The sequence below is a fragment of the Arachis stenosperma genome, chromosome 3, assembly GCF_014773155.1.
Source record: "Arachis stenosperma cultivar V10309 chromosome 3, arast.V10309.gnm1.PFL2, whole genome shotgun sequence".
NCBI lineage: Eukaryota > Viridiplantae > Streptophyta > Magnoliopsida > Fabales > Fabaceae > Arachis > Arachis stenosperma.
The window spans coordinates 172,131,638-172,144,123 of record NC_080379.1 but is presented as its reverse complement, the minus strand read 5'-3'; the positions used below and the strand labels follow the sequence as shown (position 1 = coordinate 172,144,123).

At 34.1% G+C, this 12,486-nt stretch overlaps 5 protein-coding genes across 5 annotated transcripts; 1 reads left to right on the top strand and 4 right to left on the bottom strand.

The window, feature by feature from the left end:
• Positions 1-1,894, top strand: LOC130967328 (uncharacterized). The gene is made up of 5 exons (XM_057892140.1): positions 1-317; positions 442-1,018; positions 1,113-1,237; positions 1,307-1,442; positions 1,531-1,894. Exons 1-5 carry the CDS (start codon positions 1-3, stop codon positions 1,750-1,752), a joined length of 1,377 nt encoding a protein of 458 aa, XP_057748123.1. The 3' UTR covers positions 1,753-1,894.
• A 193-nt stretch (positions 1,895-2,087) lies between these two features.
• Positions 2,088-3,241, bottom strand: LOC130970427 (glutathione transferase GST 23-like). Its single transcript, XM_057896513.1, has 2 exons — positions 2,778-3,241; positions 2,088-2,634 (listed from the first exon to the last, which is right to left on the bottom strand). Exons 1-2 carry the CDS (start codon positions 3,090-3,092, stop codon positions 2,260-2,262), a joined length of 690 nt encoding a protein of 229 aa, XP_057752496.1. The 5' UTR covers positions 3,093-3,241; the 3' UTR covers positions 2,088-2,259.
• Positions 3,242-3,458: 217 nt separating this feature from the next.
• On the bottom strand, positions 3,459-4,660 carry LOC130970429 (glutathione transferase GST 23-like). The gene is made up of 2 exons (XM_057896515.1): positions 3,952-4,660; positions 3,459-3,874 (listed from the first exon to the last, which is right to left on the bottom strand). Exons 1-2 carry the CDS (start codon positions 4,264-4,266, stop codon positions 3,524-3,526), a joined length of 666 nt encoding a protein of 221 aa, XP_057752498.1. The 5' UTR covers positions 4,267-4,660; the 3' UTR covers positions 3,459-3,523.
• Positions 4,661-4,897: 237 nt separating this feature from the next.
• LOC130970428 (glutathione transferase GST 23-like) lies at positions 4,898-6,159 on the bottom strand. Its single transcript, XM_057896514.1, has 2 exons — positions 5,761-6,159; positions 4,898-5,393 (listed from the first exon to the last, which is right to left on the bottom strand). Exons 1-2 carry the CDS (start codon positions 6,073-6,075, stop codon positions 5,040-5,042), a joined length of 669 nt encoding a protein of 222 aa, XP_057752497.1. The 5' UTR covers positions 6,076-6,159; the 3' UTR covers positions 4,898-5,039.
• A 1,889-nt stretch (positions 6,160-8,048) lies between these two features.
• Positions 8,049-9,081, bottom strand: LOC130967574 (probable glutathione S-transferase). The gene is made up of 2 exons (XM_057892495.1): positions 8,686-9,081; positions 8,049-8,608 (listed from the first exon to the last, which is right to left on the bottom strand). The coding sequence occupies exons 1-2, from the start codon at positions 9,070-9,072 to the stop codon at positions 8,258-8,260; spliced, it is 738 nt and encodes a 245-aa protein (XP_057748478.1). The 5' UTR covers positions 9,073-9,081; the 3' UTR covers positions 8,049-8,257.
• Positions 9,082-12,486: the final 3,405 nt, after the last annotated feature.

The following is a 12,486-nucleotide window of genomic DNA, read 5'->3' as shown; positions in this document are numbered from 1 at the left end:
ATGGCAAGATTACGGTTCGGAGTTCAGCTTTTGCTTAATCCATTTCTTCCTTATCTTGTAGAAGTGCCGCAAGCTTCCTCGAATCTCCCCTTAAGGAACATGCTGATAAACACTGTGGCCTTTTGGTTAACCTTTCTTTTCTGGAGCCATCTTTCTCTTTCTGGAATACATTCAACTAAGGTTGCTGATCCCTTTCATCTGATGCGCCGCATCTTTGCATCAAGCCCCAGGACATTTATGGAGCTTGGCATCTATCCAATTGTTATTTCCAGATATATGATGGACTTCTTGGCAGGATATCAGCGTCCTACAATAGTGTAAGTACTTTTAGCCAGTTTTGCATCATGAGCACATTAATCTTCTAGATTTGTTTCACTTTTACCATGCTACTGATTTCTTGCATTATGACTAATGAGTATTTTCTAACTTTTTCCCATGCAGAAATTCATATCAGATGATCCTGGGAATCATCATTACAATTGTTCAAGCCTTTGGCTGTATCAAATATGGACTGTATGGCCAACTCGGATGGGTGGATAGTCTCTTTGTAATAGGTCAAATTTTATTTGGAGGAATAACTGTCATATACCTTGATCAATATTTTCAGAAAGGATATGGTCTCATTAGTACTGGAGTCACACCATTCATCGCTGCGAATATATGTGGGAGCATAATTTGGAAAGCTTTTAGCTTCACTAGAATCAAGAGTGGCAGGGGAGCTGAATTTGAAGGTGCTGTTACAGAACTAATCCATGTCCTTATTACTAGGACAGACAAAGTTGGTGCTGTCCAAGAGGCATTCTTTCGACAGAATCTTCCAAATGTCTTCAACCTGCTTCTTACAATCGTGATCTTCCTTCTTGTCGTTTATTTTGATCGTTTTTACTTTGGTCTTCGTGTGAGATCAACTAATGTTAGAGGGGCAAAGAACACAATTCCAATTAAGCTTTTCTATACCTCTTACATGCCCATCATTCTTCAATCTTCTTCTGTTTCCATTATCTACTTGTTCTCCCAGGTAGTTTTAAGTTTTTATATTGCCTGTTATGGATATTGATTTTGCTTGAACCAAGATATCTCATTCACCGATAACAAGAACTGTTTCATTGCAGTTTCTGCATTGGAATTTCAGTTCAAGTCTCTTCACAAGCATACTGGGAACATGGAAGTTGTGCGAGCATTCGGGCCAATTTATTCCTGTCGGCGGTCTAGCCTATTATGTCACGCCACCAGCAAGGTAAGACATGTTTGATTCTTTCATTGGCTTATTTATCATTTTACACACACTATTTTGATCATTATGCAGCTTGGCAAACATGCTGGCCGATCCTATCCATGGTATTCTCTATGTGGCGTTTATGGTTGGAGGTTGCACATTGATCTCAAAAGCATGGATTGAAGTTTCTGGTCGTTCTTCCAAACGTCTACTTAAGAAGCTTTGGGTATGACAAATGCAGACCTTTCTTTTCCTTCTTCTGGTTCATGTTCATCTTCATACATACTCTTTAAACAATGTTTTGACTTTTGTAGAAACAACAACTGACGTTGGATGGAGAGAGGAACTCAAATATGGGAAGGAAACTGAATCTCTATATAGTTACTGCTGCAGTTTATGGTGGAATGTGCATCGGGGTGTTAACTGTGCTTGGAGACTTGATGATGGGTCCATTTGGCACAGGAGCTGAGATCGTGCTTGCTGCTACCATCTTTTGTCAGTTGTCTGACACATTAGAGAGGGAACATCGCCTCTGAACGTGGCTTTTAGGAACTAGTTTCTTTCTTGATTGGCAACTAGCTTACATACAGTTAGTTTAGTTAGTTGGCCTTCTTGTAAATAACAATTGATTTTTCCTAGAATTTTTATTTCTCCTTTTATCCTTTGAACTTCAAAACTAACTAGAGATTGATGTATTGAAGCTTTCACAATGGTTTTATTGTACCATTGAAACATAATATTTGCAGAAGCAATACAAACAAATATACTAATTCTTTGTGACTTCAAAGATGGTGCCACCAATCTTGAGGGATGTTATTTATTATTTGAAGCGTATTTATCAATTAATTTACACTCTGCAGATACATTGGTGTATACATGCAAAAACCAGAATAGTTTTCCACCATTATTTCATAACATTTGTAACGGCAATACAACTCAAGTGAAGTCACTAATACCCGAGAGAAAATATAGTATGTAGTGAAATAAAATAAATAGGCTCTTATTCAAAGATAGATATGAATTACTCTTGAAAAATATGAGGTTCAAAGATACTTCATCAAGTCATGGTAAGTAGGAGACACAATCTTCTTGCGAGTGTGGAAGTAAGCAACCATGTCATCTCTAGGGGGCAATCTGTCCTTGATCACAGGGTGGTTGAGGAAATTGGTCATCCATGCGTTGATGGCTGGGAATCTCAAAGGATCTAATATCTGCATTGATCCAACCTCCTCATAAACAGGGATCCAGTAAGATATCCATCCAAGTGCAATGTCAAGGTATCCGATGTTGTCTCCTCCAAAGAATTTCTTCCCCTTAATCTCTTGTTCTATCTTTTCTACAGAGTCTCTTGCTACATTCAGAGCCTTTTCGGTGTCATCCCCAGTCGCGACCATGGCAATGAATGAAGCATATAATAGCTGTTACATATATACAAAGCATAGTTAGTGATAGTTTTAGGTTGGTTATTGAATAGGAAGAGAGAAACATTGAGAAGGTGCTATGCAAGCAGGCTTGAAAGATTAAGCTTGTTACTAGAATTCCAAAACAACACCAACAATACCTTATTTTCAGCAAAATTAGCCCAAAAGCGAGCATGAGCTCTTTGATAAGGATCCTGAGGCATCAATGGATGCTGCTTCCATGTTTCATCGATGTATTCAAGGATGACAAATGACTCAAGTATTGGTTTGCTGGCATGAACAAGAACCGGAACCTTCTTGTGAATGGGGTTCAGCTCAAGAAGAAGGGTGCTCTTGTTGAATACATCTTGTTCTATGTACTCATAATCAACACCCTTCAGTTTCAGAGCCCATTCAACGCGTATGGAAAATGGACTCGCCCAAAAGCACAGCACCTTCACATCTTCGCTTCCCATTATCTTGTTCTTCTCCTCACACCCTATCTTAATTTTCAGTCTCACTTTTATAGGATTGTTATTGTAGAGACTACAATCTTGACTAAATGTTTAATTGGCATTGAATTTTCTGTCTCGTCCTTCTCGGAATGTTCAACCTGCGTGATTTTCTTTCTTTTCTGATTTGTCCAATGTTTTATCAACAAAGACCAGTGTCGTGTACTATATTATTTTTTTATTTTTAAAGATTAGGTAAATTCATAATATATCGTTGTCATTGATAGTATAATAGATTGTTTAAACCAAATTGAGTACTTGTTCCTATTTTTAAGTTTTGGTCAAAAGTACATCTTGTCTGAGGTGTCAAAGGAGAAAAGTGACAAAAAGTAGAACAAAAATAAGAGTCTATTCTTTTTTATTCATAATGGAACAAGCATGGAAAGCGAAAGACATCAAGATGGAGACACTTCCTTTCTGCGACTGTGGTAGTAAACAACCATTTTGTCTCTTTGGGGCAGAGTGTCGTTGATGGTAGGGTGGCTGAGGAAATTGGTGATCCATGCATTAATGGCTGGAAATTTCAACGGGTCTAATATCTTCATTGATGCAACTTCCTCCCAAACAGGAATCCAGTAAGAGATCCATCCAATTACAATGTCAAGGTAACCTATCTTGTCCCCTCCAAAGAATTTCTTCCCCTTAATTTCTTCTTCTATCTTCTCCATTGCTTCCCTTGCCTCATTCACAGCCTTTCCCTGTTCTTCCCCGCTACTAAGCCTTGCGATCCGCGCAGCCACCAAAAGCTATTACAATTTACATACATATACATGAGAGAGAGAGAGCTTGTTACTGGAATTCCAATGCAAGAGAGAGTAACTACCTTTTGTTCGGCAAAATTAGCCCAAAAGCGAGCATGAGCTCTTTGATAAGGATTCTGAGGCATCAACGGATACTGCTTCCATGTATCATCGATGTATTCAAGGATCACAAGTGATTCTGCAATTGGTTTGTTGCGATGAACAAGAACAGGCACCTTCTTGTGAACGGGGTTCAGCTCAAGGAGGAGGTTGCTCTTGTTGAAGATGTCTTCTTCTATGCACTCATAATCAACACCCTTTAGTTTCAGAGCCCAAATCACCCTCTGACCAAATGGACTCGCATGAAAGTTGAACAGCTTCACATCTTCGCTTCCCATTGTGTTGCACCAAATTTACCACTTCAATTATTTCTTTCTCATGTTTCACTATTATATATGCGAAAAAGTGGTTCATGCATTCATCTCTTCCTTCGTACTATCCGACAAATTTTTTATCTGTGGATCTTGGAAGAGTATGCTCCACGTGATTTCTACTTTGACCTTTCATAATTTTTTACTCGAATACGGATATCGGTCACTAAAATCAATCATTAAAATAAAATACACATTAAAAATAAATTAAATTATATATATTTATAAATAAATATATAATAATTAATTTTAGTATACAAATAATATTTTTACAGTACGTTCCACTTTTACCTAACCAACTTATCAGTATATATATTATTACTAAAATAGCTAGTTAAGCTCTAAAGTAAGTTACGACTTTTGAGATTTGCCTGATTGGATTCCAAGTCTAAATCTATGTTATCGCATTTAGATAATCACTACCATAGCAGAATGATTAAGCATTGGAACATTATGTTGATCATCAATTCAAGCGATAACCGAATCATGATTTGTTATCACAACGTTATAAATTACATCCAAACAAGCTACGACAAATTTTTAATGTTCAACCTCACCAACATATACTCAGCACTATAAAAGAACACAACGCCAGCCATCCACAATAACGTAGTACGAATGTCACGTATAATGATATAATAACAAGTCATAATATTTTGATACAATCATACAACATTTTTAATTACTAAACAATATATGATGATGTTCACAAACACACATTAGCATACATATGTATATAATTAATTAGGAGTATGTTTCTTTACTGAGAGATGGTAGTAATCAAGGGCCTTGTCTCTTGGGGGCAAGGAGTCCTTGACCACAGGGTGGTTGAGGAAATTGGTCATCCATTCATTGATGGCTGGGAATTTCAGACGATCAATTATTTGTATTGACCCAACTTCCTCCCAGATGGGAATAATGTAAGAGATCCATCCAAGTGCAATGTCGAGGTATCCAATGTTGTCCCCTCCAAAGAATTTCTTACCCTTAATCTCTTCCTCTAACTTCTCAAGTACCTCTGAGGCTGTATTCAGAGCCTTTTCCTTTTCTTCTCCGCTCTTAACCAGCGCAGTCCATGAGCCTTCCTTCCCAAGCTACGTATAAGACAGAAATCTGTTAATTAAATAAAGTGTACTTTGTACTATTTACCCTTTGTAACTTAGCAGAAAAGTCAAAGTCATCTGTTCATTAAATAAATTAGGGTGGGAACTCAAGTGCAATCGACTTCACATGAAGTTGATACCTGAGAATCGTTAGATAATTTGACTAAGTTGACTAAATTTTTATTTAAGAGCTCTCAGCTATCAACTTCAAATGAAGTCGACTGTACTTAAGTTTTCACCATAAACTCGACTGAAAAATATAACTAGTAAAAATGATAAATTAAAAGCGGACAAAATATATTTGCTGCATCTTAAGCACCCGTTAAGGGAAATAAAGTGATAGAATTTTACAAGTCACCTTTTGTTGAGCAGACGTAGCCCAAAAGCGAGCATGAGCCCTTTCATAAGGATCGTGAGGCATCAATGGATACTGCTTCCATGTTTCATCGATGTATTCGAGGATCACAAATGACTCCGCGATTGCCTTGTTGCCATGAACAAGAACTGGAACCTTCTTGTGAACCGGGTTCAGCTCAAGAAGGAGGTTGCTCTTGTTGCATATATCTTCTTCTATGTATTCATATTCCACACCCTTCAGTTTCAGTGCCCACTCAACTCTTTTACCGAACGGACTCACCCAAAAGTTCAACAACTTCACATCTTTGCTTCCCATTATCTTTGTTTCAATTTACGCACTATTTTGTGTAACTTTTCAGCTATGCAAGAAACTTATTATTATTCATGTGATGACTGGTTCATCATGTAATTTGTGCAAATTTCCAGTGTCATTTTGGACGCCAATTTTGACCAGAAGACATTTTTATTTGGAGAGTCAATACCACTTCCTCGTCACCTCAGTAGTCAGCCACGTCTCCATCTTACCATTCTGGATCTGGCTTTCAAAGATAATTTAAAAAATTTATTATTTTTAGTTATTAATTAATGATCAATATCTAAAAATATAAATTAAAATATATTATTTAATTATTAAAATAAAAAATTAAATAATTAATTAAAAATAATAAATTTTAATAATTATTTAATATTTTTTATGTTGGATGATAACAGTGTGTTGTTCTCACATCTAAAAAAATTATTTACGTGTGATAAAAATTTATGTTATTATATATTAATACAATAATTAAAATATAACTTTAATTAATTGAAACTAAACAAAAGGTTAAATCTGTTCAAAAAAAGAACAAGCAGATAAATAAACAAATAATAATAACATAATCTAATTACTTATTTGTCCAAAGTCAATCATAATTTTTTAAATATGAATGAGACCATTAATATTTTTTGTTATCTGTGGAATGTTTATCAACAATGTCCAGTGTCTTGTAATATATTTGAATAAATGAAGTATGTTCTTGCGTGATGATAATTGACTAATGTATATCTAAATTTCATAAGTAGGGATAGTAATGGGACGGTAGGGCGGGTTTTTACTTTATTCAATTTTATTCTATCTTAAAATAATTTATATAAAATTTGTTTTATTTTTATTTATAATAAATAGTTGAATTCTAATTTATTTTTATAGGTATTTGTTCTGCTTTTATCTGTTCATATAATTATTAAAATTTAATAAATAAAATTAAATTTTAAAAATTTATATAATTATTATTATATACACAAATAAATACCCGTAAATTCGAATATTATTGTCATTCATATTCAAAAGTGATTAAGCTTTGTTTTTCTTATCTAAGAAGACATACTTTACAGAAAATGAAATAGATACTAGCAAAAGCATTTCGGTATTTAAATTAAAAAATATTTAATAATAAAAAAATAAAAAATAAATAAAAAATTTATTTTATTTAATATTAATTAATTATACAATTAATAAATACTTGTCTTTCTAATAGTATTAGGGTACAAATTAGTTCACAGGATACAATGAAATTCAGAACATACATGGTGACTTTCTAGTGACCTTTTTATGGCTAATGAGGTTATCATTTTAAGATTTGATGCAAAAATAATAGAAAAAAATAAATAAGTCTTTAATTTTTTAGTTTATAAATATTTAAATTTTTGAAGATTTATAAATATATTTAAGTTTTTTATTTTTTCAAAATCTGAACAGATCGATTTTTTTATTGACTTGGATTTGTCAGACCCAATAAAAAAATTAAACGTGACTTTCGTTGTTTTGATTTGGCCGATATATGAATGCATACATAAGAGAGTTTTTAAAATGAGACAAATTAGATTTAGAAATCAATATATCCAATTTTTAAAAAGTTCAAAAATTTAAATGTAGTTTTAAATCTTCAAGAATTTAAATGTTTGCGAACTAAAATGTCAAAGATCTATTTGTTCTTTTTTCAATGAGTTATGCTACATGTACACTGTACACTAAAATCAGCCACCAAAGTCAGTCACCACTCACCAATATAAAATATATGCTAGAATAAATATACATTAAAAATAAATTAAAACACACATATATTTATACACAAATACATTAATATTTAATTTTAGGGTTGATTTTAGTATACAAATAGTATTTTTATTTTTCAACAAAGACTGATAAACTCATAAAAGAATACGAGCCCTTGCTATACCTTACTGAGTTATAAACATTTTTTCCAAAATATTCGTTGGCATTAACCGAGTTATAATAGCAAAATCAAAGTACATAACTGAATTTTATTTTTAAAATTTAAGATAAATTCATACACAATCTATCGTTGTCACCGATAATAGATTGTTTAAGCCAAATTGAATACTTGTTCCTATTTTAGGTTTTGGTCAAAAGTACATCTTTTCCGAGGTTCTTTTTAATTTTTTATTCAGAAAGGAACAAGTGTAGAGGTGGAGGCAGGCATGAAAAGTAAAAGACATCAAAATGGAGACACTTCCTTTCTGCGACTGTGGTAGTAAACAATCATGTTGTCTCTTTGAGGCAGAGTATCGTTGATGGTAGGGTGGCTGAGGAAATTGGTAATCCATGCATTGATGGCTGGGAATTTCAAAGGGTCTAATATCTTCATTGATCCAACTTCCTCCCAAACAGGAATCCAGTAAGAAATCCATCCAATTGCAATGTCAAGGAAACCGATGTTGTCCCTTCCAAAGAATCTCTTTCCCTTAATTTCTTCTTCTATCTTCTCCACTGCTTCTCTTGCCTCATTCACAGCCTTTTCTTGTTCTTCCCCGCTACTACGCATTGCCATCCACGCAGCATCCAAAAGCTATTACATAGAGTTAAAGCTGAATTTCAAAACATAAAACAACAACACCAACAATAGTAACAACAATATAATAATACCTTATGTTCAGCAAAATTAGCCCAAAAGCGAGCATGAGCTCTTTGATAAGGATTCTGAGGCATCAACGGATACTGCTTCCATGTTTCATCGATGTATTCAAGGATTACAAGTGATTCTGCAATTGGTTTGTTGCAATGAACAAGAACAGGCACCTTCTTGTGAACGGGGTTCAGCTCGAGAAGGAGGTTGCTCTTGTTGAAGATGTCTTCTTCTATGCACTCATAATCAACACCCTTTAGTTTCAGAGCCCAAATCACCCTCTGACCAAATGGACTCGCATGAAAGTTGAACAGCTTCACGTCTTCTCTTCTTTCCATCGTCTTCCTCCAAATCTGCCACTTTACTTCAATTATTCCCTTCTCATCTTTCACTATCATATAGGACATCAAGTGTAGAGCTAAATCCAAATATATTATTTTAAAAGCATTTAATTTTAATACTTTATCGGTGTAAAAGTAATTTTACACGTGCATCCAATTATATCTTATCACATTGTGCATTGGCGTGTAAATAGTCATTCAAAAGAACAAACATGATTACACGACTGTATAAAATACTTTATACTGTCAGTACATCAAAATTAAACTCATTTAAAAAAAAAAGGTAAAATAGAAAAATCATTTGCAATTAGAGCAAGGAAACCTGAGACTACTCTGCTGTTCCTTGATGGGGTGGCAAAGCGGGCTGGCCCGTCCCAACTCGCCCTGCCCCGACCTGCCTTATAAATGGGGCGGACCGGCCCGCCCTGCCAATTAAAATGGGTTTAAAATGCTAGCCCGCCTCGCTTTATGGCGGATTGGCGGGTTGGCGGGCTAACCCGCTTGACTCTTTTTTTTTTAATAAAATTTATTAAAATTAATTAAAAAATAATAATTAAAAAATCAAATACAAATAAAAAATAGTCAAATTATAATATAATTTTTTACTATTTTTTTTATTTTTAACTTTAATAAATTGTTCAAAATAATATTTGTCAATAGAATCATCTTTATTTTAAAAAATAAGTCACATAATTTGAACATATATACGAAATTGTAAAATAAAATAAATAAAGTTAATAACTAAAAGAAGAATAAAAATAAAAAATGAAAAAAAAAAGTGTTTAAAAATTCTATAATTATTAATTTTATAATAGTAATCACTCTTTTATTTAATTAAAAAATAAATAAATAAAAATTCTTCGGCCCGGCGGACCAGCCCGCCCCTTCCCACCCCGCATATTTGGCAGTACGGGTTTAGCGGATTTTTTTAATTTGGCAGGCTCCAAATTCTAATCCTATCCGTCTTTTTTAGCGGATTTAGCGAATCGGCCCGACGGGCTCGACCCGTTTTGCCACTCCTAATGGCCTCAATGCTCTGCTTTCCCTAAGTTATGAACTTTGTTTTTGTGGGCTTTAGTTTCAATTTGCAGTATATGTGCTATTGCAATTGGGATTTGGGAATCAGTAAATGTGTAAAACATTGTAAATCCAAAAATACCCTCCGTTGCTCAATAATTGAAGCTCATGAAAGGGATATTTGGCTGTCCATACTAGATGTAGAAAAAGAACAAAGGCAAAATGTTTTTCCTCTCTGCCGTCTATGGCTACAATACAATTGTTTCGAGAGTTACCGAAACGTTAATTTGGACTTAAACATGAGATTCAGATTTTTTTGTATGACGGCGTCTGATTTGTTGATGTCGGGATGTTGCTTGTCTGTATTCCTCATGAAGAGTTGGGGTGGTACTTAGGGTGTAACTTATCGAACCGGACTAAAATTTATTACAAAATCAAACCAAAATTTACAACAATTAAATAAAAAATAAAAAAAATTGGTTTTTTTATTTTTTTCGAATTAAACTGATCGGTTCAGTTTGGTTTTTAGTTAGCTTGACAGAAACCGAATCGAACCAAACCGAACTTAAAAAGTGGTTAAGTGATAATTCTTTTTACCAGTTTACCCTTTAACCTAATAACAAAACCTCCAAATCCCTAACCCTTTCAGCTTTCATGCAGCCACAACGCAAGCCCACAACTCAATCTCACATCCATCTTCCTCCTCCATGCCTGAGCCCTAAGAGAATGAGAGCCTGAGAGAGCCAGAGAGCTGCCGCCGTCCTCCAGTCGCAAGTCGTCCATCGTTGCTCTCAAGGACATCGTTACAGGTCGCAAATATAGCAGTCATCTCTGTCGCAAGCATCGGAGAGAACTGGAGAGTGCCATCATCTAGCTCGCGGGGTCGTGCAATTTGCATAATTTTTCAGTTGACGCTGTTGTCCAATCCGCGTCGTCGTCCAATCTGTGCCGTCACCCAATCGGCATCGTCGCAAAAAATCCTAAACTTAGCGGTTCTTCTCCGTTAAATGTTATAAGTTGATAATGGTAGAATCTTCAACCTCATTATGGCTATAATTTTGTTGTTATTGCTGGTCTGTTGCAAACTTCTCAATTTTGTTGTTGTTGAGGCATTGATTTGCACATAAAATTGGCTTGGCGCTTCTTTAATAACAATTGATTTTGGGGAGCTTATTGAGAAGTTTTAGAAACTTGAATTAGGTATACAAAAAAGAAATTTGAAGTTCCTTTCAAAGTTTATGTTTATAATTTATAATCTATATTGATTTCTTTGTTTTGCTTTTGTAAAAATTGCACCAACCGAAGAAGATGATATTGAATCTGGTGTGGATTCAGATTTAGCATGGTGGCTGTTTTGGTTTTTATTTAGTTTTAAAGTGGCTGGTTCGGTTTTTATTTAGTTTTAAAGTGTGTTTGTTTTTGTTGTTTGTTAGATATTTCTAATTGTCTTTGTTTTTATGTTTAATTATTGGGACAAGTTGAAATTGTATTGAATTTGGATGTGATGTACTCATTTTAGTTTATTGACTATTTAACCTTCATTTTATGATGATTTAAATTCTGATTTTTGGCTTTATAAAAATAAAAAAAAATGACAGAACCAAATTGTTGTTGGTTCGGTTCGGTTAAATTCGATTATTTTACAAACTGCAAACCGAATGGTTGATATCATCAAAGAACTGAACATGTCGGTTCTGTTGATTTTCGGTCTAAAATCGAATCAAACCGAACCAATTACACCTCTAGTGGTACCTACAAGAGACTCCGATACTTAAGTTAACAAGAATTTTAGGCAGATTTTTAATATATTATAACGTACATTTTATCTGTCAGTGTATTTATAGTAGAGTTGATAACCACTTTTGTTAGAGTAGTTCTATCTTTTCTATTGGATAACTGTTTCCTTTATTTTGGGAATTTATTAGGATACATCTTTTAAAAAAGATAGAGATCATAGGAGAGATTTAGGAAGATAATTACTTACTTTTAGGCAGGTAAAATTGTGATCTTTTGTTGGTGTCCGACCTTTAAAAAAATCGGGTGTGTCGAGAAGGCCACCCTTCTTAACGAGTCTTTTATCTTATTAGGCCTGACTTTATTTGTTGGACGAGAATCAATAATTCTAAGCTACTAATTCCGGTGAACCTATCAAAATTTAGAAAACAGAAATATATTTATTTAATAATAATATAATAATATACTCTCTATTTAAATGGTTCATGTAATCATCTTTCTTCTTACTATCGAACAAATTTGTTTCCTCTAGGAAAAGTATACCCCACGTGATTTCTACTTTGACTTTTTGCACTATCCACTTCTACCTAACCAAATTGTTTTGCTACCAACTTATCGGTATATATATTATTACCAAGATTACTAAGCTCCAAAATGAGTTACTTTTGAGATTTGCATAATTGGATTCCAAGTTATCGCATTTAGATAATCACTACCATAACAGAATGA

Bases quoted from the DNA above. Each gene is read 5' to 3' on its own strand.
- LOC130970428 (XM_057896514.1), bottom strand. From the start codon at position 6,075: ATGGGAAGCAAAGATGTGAAGTTGTTGAACTTTTGGGTGAGTCCGTTC. The intron at 5,394-5,760 runs GTGACTTGTAAA...TCTTATACGTAG, and splicing joins CTACGTCTGCTCAACAAAAG to CTTGGGAAGGAAGGCTCATG.
- LOC130970429 (XM_057896515.1), bottom strand. From the start codon at position 4,266: ATGGGAAGCGAAGATGTGAAGCTGTTCAACTTTCATGCGAGTCCATTT. The intron at 3,875-3,951 runs GTAGTTACTCTC...AAATTGTAATAG, and splicing joins CTAATTTTGCCGAACAAAAG to CTTTTGGTGGCTGCGCGGAT.
- LOC130967574 (XM_057892495.1), bottom strand. From the start codon at position 9,072: ATGTCCTATATGATAGTGAAAGATGAGAAGGGAATAATTGAAGTAAAG. The intron at 8,609-8,685 runs GTATTATTATAT...TCTATGTAATAG, and splicing joins CTAATTTTGCTGAACATAAG to CTTTTGGATGCTGCGTGGAT.
- LOC130967328 (XM_057892140.1), top strand. From the start codon at position 1: ATGGCAAGATTACGGTTCGGAGTTCAGCTTTTGCTTAATCCATTTCTT. The intron at 1,019-1,112 runs GTAGTTTTAAGT...GTTTCATTGCAG, and splicing joins TTATCTACTTGTTCTCCCAG to TTTCTGCATTGGAATTTCAG. The intron at 1,443-1,530 runs GTATGACAAATG...TGACTTTTGTAG, and splicing joins GTCTACTTAAGAAGCTTTGG to AAACAACAACTGACGTTGGA.
- LOC130970427 (XM_057896513.1), bottom strand. From the start codon at position 3,092: ATGGGAAGCGAAGATGTGAAGGTGCTGTGCTTTTGGGCGAGTCCATTT. The intron at 2,635-2,777 runs GTATTGTTGGTG...TATATGTAACAG, and splicing joins CTAATTTTGCTGAAAATAAG to CTATTATATGCTTCATTCAT.